Source organism: Chlorocebus sabaeus, chromosome 21 (assembly GCF_047675955.1).
Source record: "Chlorocebus sabaeus isolate Y175 chromosome 21, mChlSab1.0.hap1, whole genome shotgun sequence".
NCBI classification, from domain to species: Eukaryota; Metazoa; Chordata; class Mammalia; order Primates; family Cercopithecidae; genus Chlorocebus; species Chlorocebus sabaeus.
In genome coordinates this window covers 13,803,654-13,826,554 of record NC_132924.1, presented here as the reverse complement: position 1 = coordinate 13,826,554, position 22,901 = coordinate 13,803,654, and the positions used below count along the sequence as shown (strand labels likewise).

General features: G+C 48.7%; 1 protein-coding gene across 4 annotated transcripts; it reads left to right on the top strand.

Moving 5' to 3' along the window:
- The first annotated feature begins 412 nt into the window (after nucleotides 1-412).
- UPP1 (uridine phosphorylase 1) lies at nucleotides 413-20,915 on the top strand. 4 transcript variants are annotated; one of them, XM_007981359.3, is made up of 9 exons: nucleotides 413-776; nucleotides 2,045-2,240; nucleotides 6,932-6,996; nucleotides 12,178-12,295; nucleotides 14,334-14,492; nucleotides 15,816-15,930; nucleotides 19,370-19,579; nucleotides 19,854-20,000; nucleotides 20,714-20,915. In XM_007981359.3, exons 3-9 carry the CDS (start codon nucleotides 6,953-6,955, stop codon nucleotides 20,851-20,853), a joined length of 933 nt encoding a protein of 310 aa, XP_007979550.1. In that variant the 5' UTR covers nucleotides 413-776; nucleotides 2,045-2,240; nucleotides 6,932-6,952; the 3' UTR covers nucleotides 20,854-20,915. The 4 variants fall into 4 exon arrangements, with proteins under 4 accessions (XP_007979550.1, XP_007979549.1, XP_007979555.1 ...); XM_007981358.3 differs by lacking the exon at nucleotides 413-776 and adding an exon at nucleotides 1,045-1,276; XM_007981361.3 differs by lacking the exon at nucleotides 413-776 and adding an exon at nucleotides 1,377-1,495.
- The last annotated feature ends 1,986 nt before the right edge of the window (nucleotides 20,916-22,901 follow it).

Here is a 22,901-nt window from a genome sequence, read left to right as displayed (position 1 = left end):
CTAGTAGCTTGGATTACAGGCACATGCCACCACGTCCGGCTAATTTTTGTATTTTTAGTAGAGACAGGGTTTCACCATGTTGGGGAGGCTGGTCTCGAACTCCTGACCTCAGGCGATCCATCCGTCTCCGCCTTCCAAAATGCTAGGATTACAGGCGTAAGCCACCACTCCTGGTCCAACCCCATGTTTTCTCAGGAACTGGAGTTCCCTTTAGGAAGCAAGTAACAGATGTGCTGGGCAGCCCGGGCCGCTAGGTCGTCTTCTTTCCCAGGCTCTGTGCTCTCACCAGAGTGCGCGTTCGGGAAGCAGGGAGAGGACCAGGAAAGACGTCTTAGACGGAGAGTGGGCACCGGCCGGGGAGAGGCGGGTCTGGCCGCTGGGGGTCAGAGTGCAGCGCCGGTGTGAGGTAGTTCTGCCACTTAGCTGCGACTCTAAATGAATGAGTCACTTCCCTTCCTCGGGCGAGCTCCTGGCTTTGCCCCAGCTGGGGAACTCCCAGGATCAGGAAGGTTCCAGAGAAACTTTCCGCGGGGGAAGCGGAGGCCGTCCAGAGAGATAGAGGGTACACACGGTGACAGTGCCAGCTCCACATCCCCGACCACTGGGCCAGGGCTGGTTCCACGCTGGCATTTGTCTCCGCTGGCCCCAGCCGCGGGGCCACCTCCAGACAGACAGACCGGGGATCCTGCCTGGCGGCGTGACCTTGGGTTACTCCTAGAGCCGCTTCTAGCCGGGTTTCCTCCGCCCCAGATCCACCCCAGGCTAGGATCACGTGGGTAAGGAGATTTCCTCTATAGTAGGGGCGGTTTAATAAGTAACAGAACTGGCTGCTGGTTTTTGACAATTGCCCAACTGCTCCGCAGAGGGTAGAAGCAAGTGAGGGCGGAGGCTCCCGGCACCTAGGTGGGAAGAGGGTGGGAGGTGTAGGGTGGTGGGGGTGGGCGGGGCCGGAGGAGCAGAGGAAGGTGGGGGCGGGCGGGGCTTGTCAGCGGGATGGCCCAGGGTGCGGTCAGCCGAGTCCGCCGGCCCAGGGCAGGCGGGGCCTGAGCCAAGCGGTAACCCCAGGGTAGGGCGGGGCGCTCGCAGACTCCCTATGAGCTTCACCTGGCAAGAGGTTCCTTCATTCGAGTGCTCCGGCGAACAGACTCTCGCCCTGTAGTCCGCGAGCCTCCCGAGAGCTGCCCCTTCGGCCTGCCCTGGAGCATAGTGTTTGTCGCCGGTGTAGCCGTGCGAGGATGGCGCAGCGGGTGTAGCGGGTCTCTGCGCAGACCGAGCGGTGAGTTCGCCGCGGCCCGGTTCCCGCCATTCTCTCTTCCCTGGAGGCTGGCCCGTCCCCTGCCTTGGCGACTTGCCCACTTACCGGTAGGGGCGGTGACGGAGGCTCAGGCGCACCCTGGCTGTCAGCTGCGAGAAGGAGCAGAGAGCAGCCCGGGAAGGCTGCGCGGGGAGGCGTGCGCGCGGCTGGGAGGTTCTGGGGCCGATGTGTGCCGGGCAGGTGGGTATGGGGGGAAGCGCGCGGGCGGGACGCGCTTCCTTGGGTCCACCCCGTGCCCGCCTCTGCCACGTCCCGGCGACCGAGCGCGCGGGGCTCCGGGCGGGGAGCCCACCAGGCCGAGGTGCTGCGAGGGTGGAGGCAGAGCCAGCAGGGTCAGGTCCCGCAGGGCGCAGGCGGGCGCTTCTCGCGCCCAAACCCGGGCAGGCAGTGCGGGAACCCCTAAAACTGTGCTGGGAGCCCCAGATAAGAGGAAGGAATTGGTGACTTCAGTGACCAAGTGATGTTTTGGTCCCCACTGCCTTTTAAAGGGAGAGGGGGTAAAATTTCATTTGGAGGATGATTGTTACGGGAGCCCTCAGTTAAGATGGAGTCAAGTGGCCATCGAGTCAACATTTAACAAAATGTTACCGCATAAAATATTGGCATCGAGTTACCTGGCAGCTCCGCAGAGAAACTTTACAGTCATATGCGTTATATGACATAATTTGCATGGGGAAGGAGGTCCCTTTACGATTCTTTTATATGGCAACCTGTTCTTGGACCTGATAGGGCCAAGAGAAGCAAGGAACTCCGCAGCTCGTCGACACTTCTCGACTCCTGTTCCAGTTCAGGGCTTGGTGAGGTGACTCGCGGTCGCGGGTGACTCGCCGGCAGTCTTCCTGCCCCTGCCTGGAACGCCTGGAGGGCCTCCCACTGCGGCTCCCACTGCAGACGTCTGTCCGCCTCCAGCCGCTGTTCTCTGACGGTCAGTTTCAAAGAAGCACAGTCTGGGATCCGGAGTAGAAAGAGGCCGTTTCCCGTGAAGGCCTTGGAGGCAGTTTCCAGGCGCCTGGGTGACCTGTCTCTGCACTTCCGTCTCTGATTCTCCATCCCTGTTTCCTTTCCCCAACGTCCCCTGCCTGGCCTTTCCTTGGCTCATTTTCTACCTTCCTGGGGTCTTCTGGGTTGAAAAGACCAGTGGTTCCATTCATTGGCTGTAACCGCGAGTCTTTAAAAAACTTTGTGACTTCCTTGAATAGACGGAATGTCTTACTCTGGGTTTTTACAAGCTCTGCTGAGCCATTCCCAGGGCAAGCCTTTGTCTCTTCCGCCTCTCAGTTTGTTTGCCATCTGCATTTTGGCCCAAGCTTTCCCCACTTCTCAGCCACTCTTACATTATTTCTTTCTTCAGAGGCCACCCTGACCTTCTGGTCCTCTGCATTAAACCTCATCACCGCAGACCGTTTTAATTCAGCACAGGTTTATCGAGCACACATTTTATTCTTGGTTCCAATACTTTCAGCACTGGTGGGCATTCATGTTTCATTTAAGAAGGACAAATTAGTTTTTCTTTACGTGGGCTTTTTGTCAAAGTGGACTTTTGTTGACCTTATTTATCTTAAAATTAATGCAAACTTATTGTAAACAAAACAAAACAAAACCCAAAAACCAAAAATCAAATATATAACAGAAAATGAAACTTCTAGGTTTTCCTCTTCCCTAAAGATAAACACCATTCTTCTCCCTTCTCTCTCTCTCACACACATTTGCGTTTGAAATATGTTCATTCAAGAAAGTATTTTAAATGTTTACAAACTAAGCTATTTATGCAAGTAACTTACCAATCTGATTTGAGTTCAATGGGTTAAAAGTAAAAAAAAAAAAAAAAGGTAAAAACATCTTCAGTTTTTTTTTTTTTTTTTAGTAAGCTGGATCTGGCTGGTAATAGGTAGGGGAACCCCAGGTGATCACTGAAAAGACTCCTCCTCAGGGAACCAAATCCTGAGCCAGGTTTAGGATTTCCTTGGGAGGCAGAATTTGCAGCCCAGGTAAAACCAGCAAAACTCTCCTGTTACGTGGGGAGGGGAGTGAAGAGCATGACTTTCTAGAGCGGTGAGAGAAGACTTGTTGAGAAACTGAATTTCATTTCCTTACAGAAGTTGGAGAACATTGTGGTACAATGTTAGGAGAAAGGTTTTCTAAAATCAGCCCAGTCTGACATCTTCCTCAACACCAGGGTCTTTTCAACTGGAGCATTGCAGACATCTGCAACTTTCTCTGCCTACATGGGTGTGGTTAAATAGAACCTCCCTGAGTGCAGGACTGAAAAGTGGAGAGAAGGTAGCTCTTGGGACACTCACACCCAGGAGGGGGGATGCTACAGGTACTAAGATTGCAAGGGGAAAGAGAGAGTGAGGCGGGCCCTGGAGCCCACTAGGAAGGAGCCAGCTGAAGGCAATGACTGGACAAGGGAGCTGATTTATCCGCTGATGTGGTCTTGGTTTCTCTGGTTCAGAGTAAAGAAAAGCAACCGAACCTAGAGAGAAACATCCTTACTCTGCAAGACCAGACAGGAAGTTCTGTCTTTGGTTGGGTTTCCTTTTCTACAAATGGGGTTGGATTCTCTCTGGAGAGCTTTCCAGGAGCCACTTAGCAGTCTCTGATTCAGTGGGATGTTCTCAGCTGTTGACCCAAGGGAGCTCACTTCTTAGCTCTTCCCCTGCCCAGTTCACTGGGGGGCTGCTCCCTCCCATTAGCTCCCTACTCCTAAAGACAAAAATAGCAGCTTGGAGGAGACAGAGTTTTGGGGGAGGTTGTAAGAGGGGATGTTCTTCAGAGGAGCCACTCTTACGGGAGAATGTTCCTGCTCAACAGAAACTGGCCCTGGGGACCAGGACTCTCTGCCTGACCCTAAACACTACTTTTTCCCTCAGTGGGTAGGTCTGCTTAATGGATCCTGAAGAAGGTCTGAAATCATGACCAGATGCCAATGCCCCAGGATCCTCCTGTAGGGCCTTTTGATGAGAAGCACTGCTCTGGCTCCTCTCTCCTCCTTCCACACATGTAGGGAGAGGTAGCTCTGCCTATTCATGAAGTTTCATCCCTACACTGTCCTTCATTTGGCCCCTGGTGAACCGGGGACCAGGGCGTGATACCTCTTTTAAAACTCATTCCCTTTACACTGGTGGTGTGACTCATGCCTGTAATTCCAGCTACTCGGAGGCTGAGATGGGAGGATCACTTGAGCCCAGTGATTTGAGGCGGCAGCGAGCTATGATTGCACCACTGCACTCCAGCCTTGGTAACAGAGTGAAACCCTCTTTCTTTCTTCCTTTCTTCCTTCCTTCCTTCCTTCCTTCCTTCCTTCCTTCCTTCCTTCCTTCCTTCCTTCCTTTCTTTCTCTCTCTCTCTCTCTTTTCCTTCCTTCCTTCCTTCCTTCCTTCCTTCCTTCCTTCCTTCCTTCCTTCCTTCCTTCCTTCCTTCCTTCCTTCCTTCCTTTCTCTTTCTTTCTTTCTTTCTTTCTTTCTTTCTTTCTTTCTTTCTTTCTTTCTTTCTTTCTTTCTTTCTTTCTTTCTTTTTTTTCTTTCTTTCTTTCCTCTCTCTCTTTCTTTCCTTTCTTTCTTTCTTTCTTTTTTTTTTTTTTTTTTTGACAGAGTCTTCTTCTTTCACCAGGCTGGAGTACAGTGGCACGATCTTGACTCACTGCAACCTTCGTCTCCTGGGTTCAAGCGATTCTCCTGCCTCAGTCTCCTGAGTAGCTGGGATTCCAGGCGTGCACCACCACACCCAGCAACTTTTTTGCGTTTTTAGTAGAGATGGAGTTTCACCATGTTGGCCAGGCTGGTCTTGAACTCCTGACCTCAAGTGATCTGCCAGACTTGGCCTCCCAAAGTGCTGGGATTAAGGGCGTGGGCCACCTGCATGGCCCCTGTTTCTAAAACGCGAAAAATAAAGTGTCGAATTAAAAAAAAAAAATCAGCAACACCACACCTTATTCCCCTTCTTAGTGCTCCTTAGCTGGATTGCAGTAGGCTTTCCAAAGAAGTGTTGTGTAAATGCTAAGGGAAAATGAAAGCCTGGTGGAGAGATTTAAGGCAGCAATTGGAGGGAACATTTTTGCTCCACACCTAACAACTGTAATTTCCCTGGCATTCAAGATTTGCTGGGAATGATCACTATATAATGGTAATAATAAATCCCATTGTCCAAAAAGGGACCTTTTGGGTTTTAGCTTGGTGACAAGAGACTGCTGAGTTACGAAGGTGAGAACCACGTGCTGGAAACAATGCCTTGACCTCAGGAAAGCAGCTCCACTTCACAAATCCTACTGGTGTCTTTATGAGCTTGGATCATCCCGTAGACTCAGTGCTTCACTCTCCTCCTCTGGCCATTAATCCTGTCCACTCTGCAAGGCTTTCCAGGGAGTTGGGGGCCTGGCCATTACAGAGCATTCAGGGATTTGTTGCTTTATTAACTGAGTTCAAAACGTGAGTCTCACCCTCCTTCTAAGAGCTCTGGCAGAACCCTGCCCTTCTCCACACAGAGAAGTGGTCTTGGGGATTTCTGACTAATGAGCCCTACTGGAGTAACTGCAGGTACGCCACGTTTTCCTTCATGGGGCTTTGCAGTGGAGGCGAGGCTGTGGGCTGACTCAGGTCAGCCTCAGTCCATCTCCCTCCCATGGTGGTCCCCTGTCCCCACTGCCCCGCCTGGAGCTGGTACCTTTTCCTCACCTTTGACCCAATTCCTCCCACTCCCCTGGCTGTCCTTGAATGCTAGAGAAGAGCATCTGAGAGTCTAGAAAAGTGAGGCATTTGGCTGGGCACGGTGGCTCACACCTGTAATCCCAGCACTTTGGGAGGCCAAGGCGGGTGGATCACCTGAGGTCAGCAGTTCGAGAACAGCCTGGCCAGCATGGTGAAACCCCATCTCTACTAAAAATACAAAAATTAGCTGAACGTGGTGGTGGGTGTCTGTAGTCTAAGCTACTCAGGAGGCTGAGGCAGAAGAATTGCTTGAACCCAGGAGGCAGAGGTTGCAGTGAGCCGAGATGGCACCACTGCACTCCAGCCTGGGTGACACTATATTGGAAAAAGAAAAGGGAGGCAGAGAGGTGTGGTGTGTTGGGTCAGTCAGTCTTGACTTGCTGGGCTGGGAAATTGGGAATAAGGGACAGGTTTTTGTTTTGTTTTGTTTTTTGAGATGGAGTCTCACTCTGCAACTTCTGCCTCCCTGATTCAAGCGATTCTCCTGCCCAGCCTCCTGAGAGTAGCTGAGATTACCGGCACCTGTTACCATACCTGGCTAATTTTTGTATTTTTAGTAGAGACTGTGTTTCACTGTATTGGACAGGCTGGTCTTAAACTCCTGACTTCACCTGCCTCGGCCTCCCATAGTGCTGGGTTTACAGGCATAAAGGGGACAGGTTCTCTGGAGATGTGAGGTGCCTGTCCACTTAGGCTTTTGGCACATTTTCACCACCTCCTCTCTGAAACTAGCAACGCTATAAACACACATACACATTCTCCTCTCTATTTCTCACACAGTCCACACACATATCAGGTGTGTAAGGAATTCCACTTCATTGCACTGACTTTCTACATATTAGTGGGGCTCTGCACAACCTTGGTTTCTACTGAGTGGATTCACTCCATTCTGTGATTTTTTTTTCCTTAGGGTCTTGCCTCAGTTGACAGAATGGCGGCCACAGGAGCCAATGCAGAGAACCCTGAAAGCCACAAGTAAGACTCCATTTCATTCCAGATTGGGTTGGGTTGGGTTGGGTTGCGTTGTTTATAGAGCATACGTTGTGCCACACATTTTTCTAAGGACTTGACATATATTAACACATGTGATGCTTGTGAAAGAGACTGAGGCCTGGAGGGATTAATGACTCAGGAGGTTCGTAAATTAAATGGTTAAAGAACTCTGGGGTCGGGTGCTGGGGCCTCAGCTCTTGATTCTTAGGACATGTTTTTTCAGAAAACCAGGCAAGTCCCTGCTCAAATCTCTGTCTAGTAGGTTTTTCCTCTATGTGCCACTTTGCTTAACCAAAATCCCCTGCTTATCACTCAGCTCTGCCTTGGTTCTGAATCTTAAATGCCTTCTTATTTCTTTGCAGTTTGTCATACTTCTAGTATGCTTGGCATGACACCGCTTGTGCTTAGGCATTGCTAGAAAAGCAAGAATTTCTTGTCTTCATTCTGATTCCTATGTGAACTGTAATCCGCTGATTATTCTTATTTTCTCACCCCCCCACCCAGTTGTCTCCCACCTCTGCTGGGGTTACCTGGGCAGGCCTTCTGTCCTGCCGCCATGGCCTCTCCCCAGTCCTGGTGGCCTCTGACCTTGGCACCACCCAGGGTTGTGGTGACCTCTGGCCATCCTTGCTCTGCTGGTCCTTTGTTCCTCTGTAACTTCCCTGAGACCTCTCTGAAGTCTCACATGTGACAGCTGCATACCCAGGTCATAATTCCATATGGATAATACCCCTCTCCTCCTCCATTCCCCAGAAGTCCCGGTGTCCATTTTGGAGTTTCTGGTGCCTGTGGACATTCCCTGCAGTGATTTTTTTTTTTTTTTTTTTTGAGACGGAGTTTTGTTTTTGTTGCCCAGGCTAGAGTGCAGTTAGTGGTGCAGTCTCGGCTCACTGCAACCTTCCCGGTTTCAAGTGATTCTGGTGCCTCCGCCTCCCAGGTAGCTGGGATTACAGGTGCAAGCCAGCACGCTTGGCAAATTTTGTATTTTTAGTAGAGATGGGGTTTCACCATGTTGGCCAGGCTGGTCTCGAACTCCTGACCTCAAGTGATCCACCCACCTCAGTCTCCCAAAGTGCTGGGATTACAGGCGTGAGCCATTGTGCCCCACCTCAGTGACTATTTTTTAATTGAACTAATAGTCTTCCTGGTACTTTCAGTCATTGACAGCCAAAAATGCCTTGTCCCCAGTTTCTGGAGCTCCCCTCCTCCCTCCTCCTGCTCATGGCTTGAGGTTGAGGCCCAGCAGGAGGCTGGTGGGGGCGGAGGGGAGTGGTGGAAATGAAGGCTGGAGAAAACAGGGCCGGCACACCAAGTGCCAAGCAACTCAATGCGGGCTTCCTCCCCTTCCCTCTCTTTAGCAATTATTTTACCCTCCCTTGTTTTATCATCAGCTATTTGCTAATCGTGTTCCACTTGCTGAAAGGCAGTCAGGTGTAGAGCTCAGGGGTACAGCCTCTTAGGAAGGATGTGACCTTGGACTTTGAATGGGGTTACTGATGGTACTTAGTTTATACTGAGAATAGTAAATGAATTGATATGTGCTAGCTATTAATAATTTCATTTCTACCCCAAGTCAAAAACCTTCCATGAGTGGAACTGGATCGTACTCATCTTTATGTTCAGTACACCCAGCACAGGATGCTTGACTGGTGCGAGATTCAGCCAGCATTTTCTAGAGCGCTCCCTCTTCCCCTTCCCCAGAACCCCAGGCCCCTGTGTCTCCCCTGTCTCATTCTCTTCTTGTCTCCACATGTGCCTGTCCTAAGCTATTTGGGCAAGTTTATATAAAGGTTGATCCTGCTTTCTTTTCCCTGCTGATAAACTCTTGGAATCAGAAGCCAGTTTTCATTTCTTTCTTTTTTTTCTTTTTTTCTTTTCTTTTCTTTTTTTTTTTTGAGACAGAGTCTCGCTCTATCGCCCAGGCTGGAGTGGCACGATCTCGGCTCACTGCAAGCTCCGCCTCCCGGGTCACACCATTCCCCTGCCTCAGCCTCCCGAGTAGCTGGGACTACAGGCACCCGCCACCATGCCCGGCTAATTTTTTGTATTTTTAGTAGTGACGGGGTTTCACCATGTTAGCCAGGGTGGTCTTGATCTCCTGACCTTGTGATCTGCCTGCCTCGGCCTCCCAAAGTGCTGGGATTACAGGCGTGAGCCACTGTGCCCGACCTCCTTTTTTTCTTTTATTGAGACAGGGTTTCGCCCTGTTACCCAGGCTGGAGTGCTGTGGTGTGATCTCAGCTCACTGCAACCTCTGCCTCCTGGGCTCAAGTGATCCTCTTGCTTCAGCCTCCTGAGTAGCTGGGACTACAGGCATGCACCACCACACCTGGCTAATTTTTGTATTTTTCATAGAGACGGGGTTTCACTGTGTTGTCCAAGCTGATCTCAAACTCCTGGGCTCAAGCGATCTGCACACCTCAGCCTCCCAAATTGCTGGGATTACAGGCATGAGCCACTGCACCCAGATAGTTTTCATTTCTTTCATCTCACATGTTTCTTTTACATAGTAGATGCTCAATGAATATTTGCTGGATGAATAAAGTGATAGAATAAAGCAGAAGAAAGTCACTTGAAATTATGTGTAGACTAGAGAAATATTTTTTTCCAAGTAGTATGTCTCTGACTTGTTCTTTTAAAATCCTTCAAAAAATAAATTGGGACATCTACTGGTTCATTATGGCACATGTTAAATTTACTTTTTTTATTTTTATTTATTTGTATTTTTAGACAGAGTCTTACCCTGTTACCCAGGCTGGAGTGCGGTGGTGTGATCATGTCTCGCTGCAGCCTCAACCTCTTGGGCTCAGGTGATCCTCCCACATCAGCCTCCCAGGGAGCTGGGACTACAGGTGCATGCCACCATGCCTGGCTAATTTTTGCATTTTCTGTAGAGTCAGGGTTTCACCATGTTGCCCTGGCTGGTCTCGAACTCCTGGGCTCCAGTGATCCACCCGTGTTGGCCTCCTAAAGTACTGGGATTACAGGAGTGAGCCACTGCACCTGGCCACATTTTCATGTTTTAAAATCATTGCCTGTCTTCACGGTTACACCCTATTTCCTTCTTCTTCATTTCTCAGAATCAAGGAGAAAAGACAAGTATTTTATTTTGAAATATGTGACAAAGTGCTTAATCACATCCTGTTTTGTTATTTTGAAGCATGACTCTTAGCCCTTCTGTGTTGTACTCTGTGTATTCCTCACATCCTGAAGAAGGAGAATGAAAATGTTACTTACATGAAAAATAGTTGTCACTAAAGGATCCTAAAATACTGTGGGGTGTGCGGATTGTCAGAATTTCAGATTGGCCTGGAGATCAAAGAGGCTTTCTGAGAAAAAAGTTCAAGGATGGTCCTTACCACACGTGATTCTGGATTTGGCCCCTTGATAAATGGCCTTGCCCCACATCCCAGAGTAGAATGAACCCTGATTCTGGAGACCGCCCCACAGCTTGTTAGGAAGAGGTGGGCTTAGGGGCAGGTGGGTGTGGCTCTGTGCTTCAGGCAGCCTGCTGCGCCTTCCTGAGCAGGGTTTTCAGCGGATTCGCTGGTGTAGTTAGCACAGTCTCTGCCTGCCCTTACAGGAAACAGTCACCTAGCCCCCGTCCCTTTATACAGAGATCTCCCCGTCTCTGTGTATAACCTTTTGTACTTACGTTTTCTGTTTCAGCCTTTTGGAAATGTTCAGGTGTGAGCTCACCTGGGCCCCACTCTAGGGGAATTGACAGGAAGGAACATTTGACGGGCATGAAAGGAGGAAGTGGTCAGGTGTAGGCCACCAGTGTGTTTGCAGCCTGGGTGTCTGCTGTTGATGCGTGCCAGATAGAAATAGGGATTTGATAAAATGATGAAATAAATAAAACAGGATGGGTCCATCTCAACCTTGTTTTGCTTGTCTGCGGTGTGTTCCGTGGGATTCAGAGATAAATAAGATGTGGTCATGGCCTCCAGAAGTTATTGTTGCTGGAGGTAAAGTTATTACATTAATTGTGTATATCAGTGTTAGAATATAGATAAGCTGTAGCAAGCATCGTGTGGGGAGAGAATGGACAATGTCTGTGAAGGGGGTACCTCCCTTATGTAACAGTTATTTTCCAAATCCGTGGCAGCTGAGACCCTGCCTCTCTTGTATCTTTTTCTTTTCTCATGAGTTAGATTGAGGAGGAGACATGACCATGGGGTTCAGGGCAGAAAGTCGGACTCAGAAGGAAGAAAAAGAGGTCCCCAATTGCTCTGACATCAGGGTTCCATGTCTGCCTCGGTTTCCTGTAAGGGAGCCCGCCCATCTCTAGGACTCGGAAGGGATACATTGTTGAAGGAGGTGTGTTTGAGGCTGGCTCTAGGAGACTTTGACAGGCTTGAGATGGACTCATCTAGACTTGGGGCATTTGTTTTGTAAGGAAGGTTTTATTGGAACACAGCCACACTCACTCATTTGTGTGCTATCTGTAGTTGCTTTCACATGCCTACGGTGGACTTGAGAAGTAGCAGAAACCATGCAACCTACAAAACCACACGTATTTATTGCCTGGCCTTTTATGAAGAAAAGCTTGCTGATGCTTGCTCTAGACCAGCATGAGCCACATGTACATTTTCTAGCAGATAAACAGATGTCTTATCATGTCACTCCTATTGGATATTGTACCGAGAAGACGTAGCTAGTGTAACAAACAAAACAAAACAAAACAAAAACAAATTGAAGGTATGCAGATTGGAAAAGTTATCTCTGGGAGGTAGGATTAGAGTTTGTTTTTATTTTTGTTCGTATTTCCTATGGTAAACATAGTAGTTTTAAAATAAAGTCAAGTTTTTACATTGAATGAACTTGATTAGAGGAGCAACTGGCTATACTCTCTACTCCTTGTATGGGTAGACTGAACATTTCCATCTGTGTACTTTTGTGTGTTCTTCTGATTTCATCCCTATTGCCCTCCAAACAGAGCCGCGGGAGCAACAGGGGTTAAGAGGAAGGAGAAGGGGGAAGAACAGAGGGGAGGCAGGTGGGAACCTTGGCAATGTGAGGGTTGTCTTATTTCCAGAGTTGGCCCTGTCCTTCTCCCACCATGAGCCTTTCCCACCATGAGCCTCGTGTGTGACATAGGGCACTTCTGTGATAATGGGCACTGATGTTCTATAAGCCTTCCACTTTCTTGTTTTTTAACAGTGATTGTCCCGTCAGACTTTTAAATCCAAACATAGCAAAAATGAAAGAAGACATTCTCTATCATTTCAATCTCGCCACTAGCAGACACAATTTCCCAGCCTTGTTTGGAGATGTGAAGGTAAGAGGCCAGGTGTTGACACCTTGGAATTTGTCTTAAGATCAACCTCCCCTTGTATCATACAGGTAGACCAACCCACAAATGCTGGAGAGGCCACAGCCAACAGGTTTATGCAGACATAATGTTTACCAAAGTTTTGCAAATTTTTAACTTTCAAATATGTGAACCACCAAGTAAAACTATCCTAAGTAGTGCCAAATTGTTCCCTAATTCACCTCTTGCAAATTTAGAGCAGTCCCGCATGGCTTAACGCTGGAAATACGGTCTGAGAAATGCAGCCTTAGGTCTTTCATCGTTGTGTGGACAACGTAGGGCGTAACCACACAAACCTAGGTGGTAGAGCCTATTACTTGCCTCGGCCATATGCCCCTAGGCTACAAACCTCTACAGCATGTGAGTGTCCTGAATACTGTAGACAGTTGTAACACAGTGATAAGCATTTGTGTATCTGTACATATCCAAACATAGAAAAGCTACAGTAAAATCATGGTATTATATAATTTTCTGGGACCACTGTTGTGTATATGTGATTCCTTGCTTACCAAAACATCGTTACATGGGGCATGCCTATGTATTTGAAACAATATATAAAATAAACTTCCTAATGCTTCATTGAGAGAAGAGAAAGATGTAAACATTTCCTAGGGAAGCAAAGGATAGTAAATAAAAGTCATTGTATCTTGTTATTGATATTCTGTTTAGTTAATTGCCTTTAATGTCTTATTTTGCTTCATGCAGCTTCCAGTTAATTTTTTCTACAAAGTCTTAAGTTGCTTAGTTCTGATTTATCTTAACATAGGACTTTGAAATGTCTAATGGGTAAAGATGAACTGACATATAGAATTAAAAATCAAAATACGCCAGGACCCTGGAATCCAATGCTGCTACATGGGATCATAATTAAACAATGGTGCTATGTCTTATCAATCATCCTGTTCTTTGATAGTGTTGGTTTCCAATTGTGGACAACTTTCCATGTGCTTTTAATTCATTAAATTTTCATTCATCCTATTAAGTTACTCCACAGTGATTTTTATTCCAGGCTATGGAATTTTCTTTTTTATGTTTAGAGAATAATTATTTTCTTTTATCTTAAACCTTTTTTTTTTTTATTTTTCATTTTTTTCATTTTCTTTTATTTTTTGAGCTGGACTCTCAATGCCCAGGCTGGAGTACAGTGATGTGATCTCAGCTCACTGCAACCTCCCCTTCCTGGGTTCAAGCAATTCTCCTGCCTCAGCCTCCCGAGTAGTTGGGATTATAGGCACATGATACCATGCCCAGCTAATTTTTGTATTTTTTAGTAGAGATGGGGTTTCACCATGTTGGGCAGGCTGGTCTGGATCTCCTGACCTCAGGTGATCTGCCTGCCCACTCCCAAAGTGCTAGGATTATAGGTGTGAGCCACCGTGCCCAGCCATCTTCAAACTCTTTAAAAACTTACTCACTTAAAACAATTTTTTTTTTCAAAACCAACATTTTCTTACATGACGTTCTGCAAATTAAAGTTTTTACTTCTCTGAGAGAGACCCACCCAGAATAGCTATCACTTCCTGAGCCTCTTCTAGGCTTCGGCTGGCTCTTCCCAAGCATTGGCCATTTGGCACTCAGGTAACCAGGTGAGAGAGTGATCAGTAGCCCATTTTGTGGGGCCCTGGTATCACAGAGGGACAGTGAGGAGTTGCTCCCTCTGTTTCAAACCCAGGCTCTCTCCACAAGCTGCCTTCTACATGACTGAGGGGGGCTGAGGATGCAAAGGACCTGGAATTACCTCCTCAGAGAGAGCAAGGGTCTGGATTCCTGCGTTTGTGGAGCTGACTGCCTTTTGATGCTTGGCCGCCCACCCTAAGCACTCACCAGGGGGGCTTGTTAAAGCAGATTACTGGGCCCCTTAGATTCAGCAGGTCCTGGTAAGGCCAGTGAACTTATATTTTTAGCAAGTTCCTTGGTGATACTGATGTTGCTGGTCGAGGGGCCCCACTTGAGGACCTCTGCTATAGACAGTGCACTAATGGGGGTCTCTCTTCTCTGGCTGCAGTTTGTGTGTGTTGGCGGAAGCCCCTCCCGGATGAAAGCCTTCATCAGGTGCGTTGGTGCAGAGCTGGGCCTTGACTGCCCAGGTAGAGACTATCCCAACATCTGTGCGGGAACTGACCGCTATGCCATGTATAAAGTAGGACCGGTGCTGTCTGTCAGTGTGAGTACCTGCCCTCCCTTGTGCTCAGTCTCTAGGCTCTGCAAGGCCCTGTGCCCCACCCCTCTGCACACACAGACAGCTGGTCCCCTAACACCTGCTTACTGTAAATGGCTGGGAGCAGGGTGAGCCCACAGTAGCTGGGATTCAGAGATTATTGAACCCAGGCTATTGCCCTTGAGGCTCAGTCTCCAGGGGAGACTAAGTACACAAATGCAAATACACAGCTGTGTGTCTACACAGTGTGAGGGTGGCAGGTGCAGGGAGTTAGAGTGCTTGGGGTATAGAGGAGGGACAGTAGGGGGTGCCCTGCCTGGAGCAGGATGGAAGGAGAGCCTCAAAGTACCAGGCCTCTAATCCCCTCTGCCACCTCACAGTGAGTTACTTCAAAACACATTTTGATTTAAGCAGTGAGCATGGTGAACACAGAAATCTCCAGATTCTACCATAGAAGTCTTTTCATTTTTCAGTTTTGATTTTCTTTGTCAGGAGCCATATAAATGAACAGCTGCAGAGTAAGGAAAGGGAACCCCTTTTGCTGAGACGTGCACCCCTACCTCTCCAGTCAGCTGAGGACTCTAGCTATGTCAACCAGCTAGAACACATTGGGGAACCAAGGCATTATTCAGTTACTGATAATCTGTGCAAGCCTTTCCTGTGTGTAAGGCTCTGTGACCGATTCTAGCAGGGATGCCTCTACTGTATGGCTCTGCCATAGGAACAGCCCCTGGAAAGTGCTGAGGCCATCCGGGGAGAGGCATCATGGAAGATGTGACACTAGGGGGGGTGCTCTGAAGAGGAGAGCAGGAGAAGGAGGTATGCAGAGACCCCAAAGAGAGGAAAAGGCACAGACAGAAGTACAAGATCAGCAAGGCATCCTGTGTCCAGTGGGCTGAGAAACCAGCTGATTACTTAGTTTGGCTGAAGCAGAGGGTGTAGGGAGAAAAGAGAAAGGAGATAAAACTGTAACCTATGGAGGGGTGTGGGGGAATAGGGTGGGTATTTGTGCAGGGATTCAAATGCTAGAAGGAGCTGTTTGTTACCTGGCAATAGCAGACTGCTGCTTCCCTGCTGAGCCCCTGGGTCCTCAGCTGTTACCTATTTGACAAATTGTGTCAATCAAATGGGGTTTTGTCTTTGACAGCTTTGCATACACTTTAAAGTTTCCCAACGTGTTACTACTTCTTAGATGTATATTTAAGAAGTTTATCTTCCATCACTATGACAATGGGCATGTTAGATTGAATTACATCCCTTGAAACGTCAGCCAGAACATTGACAAAGTCACAACCTTGGCTTAACACGGGTGTTTCTCCCTGGTTCCAGCATGGTATGGGCATTCCTTCTATCTCAATCATGTTGCATGAGCTCATAAAGCTGCTGTACTATGCCCGGTGCTCCGACGTCACTATCATCCGCATTGGCACTTCTGGTGGGATAGGTAAGGTCTGCAGAGGGGCCTCTTGCCCTGTGAATGGATGAGGGACCGGGGCATGCCGAGGCAGCTTCTATGTGGTGTGGGATTAGAGACAAAGAGTTCCTTTCTTGGCTTTGTTCAAGGAAAGCTTGTTAACAGGAGGTGTGAAAAGAAGCTTGTTTTGTTGTTTTGTCCAACCCGTTCTCCCAACCCCAGAGCTAGGCAGCAGAAGGGCACCACACCATGCATATGGGAGAAACTCATCCTTTTGGGATTACACACTTTGTGCCTTCTTGTCTGCTTGATTCTCTCTTATTCTTTCTAATTCACCTTCTTCTCCATTCTCTCCTTTCTTTGGCTTACTTTTCCTCCTCCCTAATCCTGCAGGGATTTGAAGCACCTTATGAGAAAAGCCACAGGAAAATCAAAGGGGGGAAGAGAGAGGTGCAGTATGAACCTCAGATAAGTGTCCTTAAATTAGCTTAAAATGTCCCTGTCCTCAAGATGTTTTAAAAAACAAAGATGGTTGGCCGGGCATGGTGGCAGCTCACACCTGTAATCCCAGCACTTTGGGAGGCTGAGGTGGGTGGATCACAAGGTCAGGAGATCGAGACCATCCTGGCCAACATAGTGAAACCCCATTTCTACTAAAATACAAAAAATTAGCTGGGTGTGGTGGTGCATGTCTATAGTCGCAGCTACTTGGGAGGCTGAGGCAGGAGAATTGCTTGAACCCAGGAGGCTGAGGTTGCAGTGAGCCAAGATCACGCCATTGTACTCCAGCCTGGCGACAGAGTGAGACTCTGTCTCAAAAACAACAACAACAACAAACAAACAAAAAACCCCCACAATAATGGCAAAGAAAGAATGAGATTTAACGAGAAAGCAAAAGCTAACAAGTTGTTGAATTGTCTGTTAGGCAGATTTGTTTTAAATAAGTAGTCTCGCTTTCTGGGGTTCCAAACCCTGTGCCATTCTTTCTGCTAAAAACTGGGTTCTAGCGATTCCTGCTCCCATCCAGGTGTTTGGAGCTCAGGGGAGAAGCCTGCACATGCCCTAGAGAAAGTTGAGCTTTGACGCTGCTGGCTAGGCCTGTGTGTACTTGTTCCAGGCTGTCTAGGGTCTGGACTATCTAGGATTTGCAGCAATTCTAGAATTTAAGTGTCCTTCCTGACTTTGAAAGGGGACTTGCCTTAGACCCAAATCTTTTGAATATGTTATCTTGTCTCTTTTCTTTTTGTTATATAGAGAGATTGATGCATACAATCTGTGTTTGTGTGACTGTAATTCCAAGGTTAGTGAAATTGTCCCTAGGACAACGCACCAACAGCCATGAGCCGTGTGGGTCCTGCAGACTTAGTCTCCAGTGCCACCCACCTGACACTAACAGCTGTGCAGAGCTTGCTGGCCTCTGCCAGGAACTCTAGCGAATGGTTCTTGAGTTCTTGCTCTAGAGTGATTTTTAAAACAGTGATCAGATAATTCTGGAGGGAGTAGTATAGATTTTGAATTTTCTTCATTTGCTCTGTAAAAATGGAAAGAGCAACTAGGGACGAAAACCAAAAACCCCTGGACATAGTTGATTATAAAAGGTGATGTGCTCTCTTCACAAACCCCAAAGTATGAATGGGTGGGGACAAAAAGACCTCAAGATCTGGGTTGTGTTGGCAGCTGCTCAGGGGGAAGCTCAGGGCAATGGACAGAGCTGAGAACAAGAGTCCCAGGCGCTCCTAGAAAGGTGCAGGGGACATGGTGAAGATGGCAGCTGACACTGGCGGGGGCCTGTGTGTCCCAATGTGAGTGATGCTGGAATTCCAAGGGGCTTGAACACTCCAGGCCCTGTGGGTTCGCCAAGGCATCAGCCACGCTGTCCTCTAGCTCCAGCCTCGGTGCTGGGAGAAGCTGCTGCAAGGAGACTCTGAATTGCCCAGAACAGCCGCAGGAGTAGCAAGGGAAAGAGGAGTTCAGATACATGTGGGGAGCGAAGCAAAGGTCTTTGCAGTCGGCCGTGTTTTTTAACGTTACATGAAAACAACTGACTTGGGAGCTCTGGAAAAGATCTGACTTCTTGTTCCCTCCCACATGTTTAGGAAAACCAATTTTGCATTAAAATAAGTATCAGAAACGGATCATAGTTATTGTAGTCCTGCAGGTTGATAGACAAGATGCCATTGACCAGGTGGCTTATAAACAACAGGAATTGATCTCTCATAGTCTGGAGGCTGTGAAGTTCAAGGTCAAGGAGCCAGCAAACTTGGTGTCTGGTGAGGGCTAACTTTCGGATTTGTAGAGCTCTGTTTTCTCCCTGTGTCCTCACATGGCAGAAGGGGCAGGCAGCTCTCTGGGGTCCCTTTTATAAGGGCACTAATCCCACTCATGCAGGCTCCACCCTCATGACCTAATCACCTCCCAAAGGCCCTGCTGCCTAAACCATCACCTTTGGGTTTAGGATTTCAGCCTATGAATTTTGAGGGGGAAGCCAACATTCAGTCCTGGTCCATAACAATGGTCAAATCCCATCTAAAATTATTATAACACAAAGAATAAGGAGCAGAGTAGTGTCCCTACAAGCAGGAAACTACTCCAGGAAGGCATGCCCAGAACACAGACACTGGACCCTGATAATGCATCAATCTGAGAGGAAGGCCAGGTAGGTCAGGAGTTGGTCAGAGTTCACCTGGGTTTAGGGTGTGGGACTTCATTATACTGTTCCAGTCTGCCTTTTGCTGGTTTACTTTTCAAGTATGTGCCTGAAATCTTAAATATTAACAAGGTGGGAAACAGGGATCAATGAAACACATCATGGTATATGGTTCAGTGACAGACGACAGTGGGAAATCACAACGAATGGAAGCAAGAAACATGGGACAAAGTACCCGAAGGTTCCTGGCCATTTTTATTTTGTTCTTTTTTTTTTTTTGAGGTGGAGTTGGCTCTTTTTGCCCATGCTAGAGTGCAGTGGCGTAATCTTGGCTCACTGCAACCTCTGCCTCCTGGGTTCAAGTGATTCTCCTGCCTCAGCCTCCCAAGTAGCTGGGATTACAGACACCCAGCACAACGCCTGGCTAATTTTTGTATTTTTACTAGAGATGGGGTCTTACCATGTTGGCCAGGCTAGTCTTGAACTCCTGACCTCAGGTAATCTACTCGCCTTGGCCTCCCAAAGTGCTTGTGATTACAGGCGTGAGCCACCGCACCCAGCCCTCTGTGTTCTTCTTTGTGCCTTTCTCTTCCATAGTGTCCATAATGATCATGCATTAATTACTTTCATAGCTTAAAAAAAAGTGGAATGGGAAAATGGGTCACTGTGTATTTGAGAACAGTACTGGATGCTTCGTGTTTGGGTGTGCGGGTGGATCTGCTTCTTTCCTCTATGTGCTCTGCTGTGTGCTTCCTGGCTGCCCCGCTTTTATTTTATGTTGTTTTACACCCTGCATATCTTGATGTCTGCTTTTTTCCTCAGGTCTGGAACCCGGTACCGTGGTCATAACAGAGCAGGCAGTGGATACCTGCTTCAAGGCAGAGTTTGAGCAGATTGTGCTGGGGAAGCGGGTCATCCGGAAAACGGACCTGAACAAGAAGCTGGTGCAGGAGCTGTTGCTGTGTTCTGCAGAGCTGAGCGAGTTCACCGCGGTGGTGGGGAACACCATGTGTACCTTGGACTTCTATGAAGGTGAGGCCGTGGATACCAGGAGGCATCCTTCAGCCAGGGAGCCCTGGTCCATCCCCTGATCCTGCCTTCTCACTGTGAGCTGGGATTTCTACGTGCCAAGCTGCTGTCTCAGTTGCACCTCTCCCATGGTGGCCATGATGACCCATTTGAGTGGACCTAGGCAGGACCTGGATGGGTCTTGCTTGTCCCTGTGACCTTCTGGGCATCGTGGCGCTGATGTGTTGTAGGAGCTTCTTACATGCATGTGGTTCTCATGTCTCCATGTGTGCCTCAGGGCAAGGCCGTCTGGATGGGGCACTCTGCTCCTACACGGAGAAGGACAAGCAGGCGTATCTGGAGGCGGCCTACGCAGCCGGCGTCCGCAACATTGAGATGGAGTCCTCGGTGTTTGCCGCCATGTGCAGCGCCTGCGGCCTCCAAGGTAGGCGGCACCCGATGAGCCGCAGCATCCTTCCTTCACTTCTGCTCTCCTGGAGCCCCTCACTGGGGCCCCTCCTCCTGGGGCACCCCGGTACCCATTTCTGGCTTCTGTCTCCCCTGCCCCCAAGTCACTTTCTGAACATACATGTCGTCCCCACAGCCCTGTGTTCAATGTCCTTTGATTGTCACATGACAAAATGCAGGATTCTCAGTGTCGTTGCGTAGGAAAAATGACAAAAAGGTTTTGCTGCCCCATGAGGCTGCCTGCCACCAGCTCTATAAAAAACTCGGCTTCCAAAGTGCTTTGACTTTCTGAATTGTGGTTCATCTACCCTCAAGGTACTAGCCACCCTTGAAGGCCAACTCACAGCTCTGCAGAATCCCCTTGTCACCTCACCCAAAATGTGCCTTTCAAGGTGGTGCTTGCAGCCCTGCGCTGGTCCTGGAATGGGGAATTCCTTTTAGAAGGAGAGGCACAAGAATAAGGGAGGGACAGGGCAGGGTGGTGTCAGAGAAGCAGGAGCCTTCCGAGCTCCTGGACCAGCGCCTTCCCTCCCGCGCTCCATCCTCTGGCCCCCGCCTGACTGCACGGGCAGCCCGGTTTCCTGAGGAGGCCGAGAGGCTGCTCCTCAGAGCTCATGGGTCCTTCATTCCGTCCCTGTGAACTGTCAGACCCCCGGCACCTTGCCTTGATGTGGTCTTTTCCCTTTGCAGCGGCCGTGGTGTGTGTCACCCTCCTGAACCGCCTGGAAGGGGACCAGATCAGCAGCCCTCACAATGTGCTCACCGAGTACCAGCAGAGGCCGCAGCGGCTGGTGAGCTACTTCATCAAGAAGAAACTGAGCAAGGCCTGAGCGCTGCCCTGCACCTCCACAGACCTGTTGGGATCACTGGCCATTAAAAGCACTGTCCAAAATCCCCTGTTGTGTGGACTTTGAGCATACTTTACACAAGAATCTAGAAAATCAGATCGCAATTAAGAGACAGAGAATCTTGGATTAACTACCTGGGAGATGTTCTTCCTTTTGAAGTTTCATTGGAGCATTTTCAACTATGTTAGCCTGATTTGGGGTTTCTTCAAGAACATTCTACCAAATTTTTGTGCTATTTCTAGGGAAATGTTTCAGACTTTAAAATTCTAATGGTAGTCAGATTTCATGTCACTAGATGAGAAATCTGACAACAGTGCCGGGAAACTAATTTCCTGATACATTTAAAAAATTCTGTGCACCACTTACAATGAGAGATGACTGAAAACCAATAAAGCAGACAACAGGGATATTTGAGAAATAATGTAAACCTAAATAGGCGTATACACAGTTTCCAAGTTAGAGTCACACACATTCCCAAAACCATCCACACCAGCTTAGTCACATGACAGCAATCCTCCCACCCACTCTCCACACTGCTAGTATCTTGATCCAAGTACCTAGGGATGGGAAATGGGACGCCTGGGCTCAAGACAGCTTGTCCTGTTGTTTCTGTTCATGGTTTGGCAGCCTAGCATTCATTCCTGGCCTCACACTGACATTCCCAGACTCTGTGTCTCTTGGCTTCCTTTTGGGTTGCACCTTATAGTGGAGGGGAGAATCCAAGGTGGCCTCTCTGTCTGTCTCAGATGAGTCTGGCAGCAACTACTTCTTGGGCAGGGCTAGGTCCCCAGCTCAGGGGCAGTTGGGTCTTTGGTCTTCACTGGCTTGCGGGTTGCCCAGGGTCCTGGCTGACTTCTCAACTCAGCCCACATCAGTGTGGCCACTTTCTAGTATTATTGTTTCCTGTCTTTGAGATGGACTTATTTCCTGGTGGACTGTAAGGGACACTACCACGCTCAGGGGCTCTGCTTAGCAGTTTGCTGTGTGACTTGGAGTGGCGCGGGGAGGTGTGTGGGGACCTTGGTGTGGGTGCACGCATGTGGTCTGTGCACTCTTCAATGTGCCTTCCCTGTGATTCTGAGATTCAACCCAAATTGAGGGTCATTCAGCATCTCCTGAGCCCACATGCCCTTCTAGGTGCTAAGAGCAAGAGAGACCCTTGTCCCAATCAAAAACCTCCTTCCCTTCCACCTTCTCAAGCTCTAAGGTCTGTAATACAGATTTGCTTAGGGTGGAGAGTGAATCTCCTTCCATTTCTCCCTCAGCCTTTCTTGGTCCCTTTGTTGAAGCTGTCCAGGAGAAACTGGAACCCTCCAGGAGGCTTCAGTGTCCTGGGATGTGGCTCTGTGTCATCTGTGCACCCGGGGTAGTGTGCTAAAGGCTCTGCTCCTGGCCTCTCCAGCACGAGCTGCAGGGGCTGGACTTGCTACTGTTGTGCGCCCATCTGTCTCCAAATTACCAAGTGCCCCCAGACTTCAACTGGACGTCACCATGCCCCTGTGGGTACAGGACTCAGTGTGGGATAGCCTTTCTCTTCTTTGACCAGCCAGACGATCTTTATCACCAGGCTCTGGGGCAGGCTGAGGATGCAGGTGCGGACCATTGCCCCAGATAGTAGGGGACTTGCAGGTTAATTTCTTCCACACCTCAACCCAGGGAAGTGTGGCCAGGTGGGCCCGCCACTTCCTAGGAGGACATCTTTGGTAAAGCAGAGAAAAAACACACACACACAGAATTTAAGGCTGTAGAGGAGGCTACTATTAGTAAGAGAAGGACTAGTTTCTTTTTGAGGTGTTTTGTCTATGCACTGCCTGGAAGTCTGTGTCACTGTGGGAGCTGTCGCAGAGCCTGTGGCCTGAGCGCCCTCCTCCAGGACAAGGCAGAAGGTAAAGTGACTTCTGAACATGAGATTCTTTCTACAGGTGTCAATGGCCAAGTTGCAGGTGTTGGCACTGCACTGCCCTCTGCTGGTTATGTGAGGTAGGGCACATCAGCCACCCCAGGTGGATCTCTGTTGATCTAATGGGGCA

Bases quoted from the DNA above. Each gene is read 5' to 3' on its own strand.
- UPP1 (XM_007981359.3), top strand. From the start codon at position 6,953: ATGGCGGCCACAGGAGCCAATGCAGAGAACCCTGAAAGCCACAA. The intron at 12,296-14,333 runs GTAAGAGGCCAG...CTCTGGCTGCAG, and splicing joins CCTTGTTTGGAGATGTGAAG to TTTGTGTGTGTTGGCGGAAG. The intron at 15,931-19,369 runs GTAAGGTCTGCA...TTTTTTCCTCAG, and splicing joins TGGCACTTCTGGTGGGATAG to GTCTGGAACCCGGTACCGTG.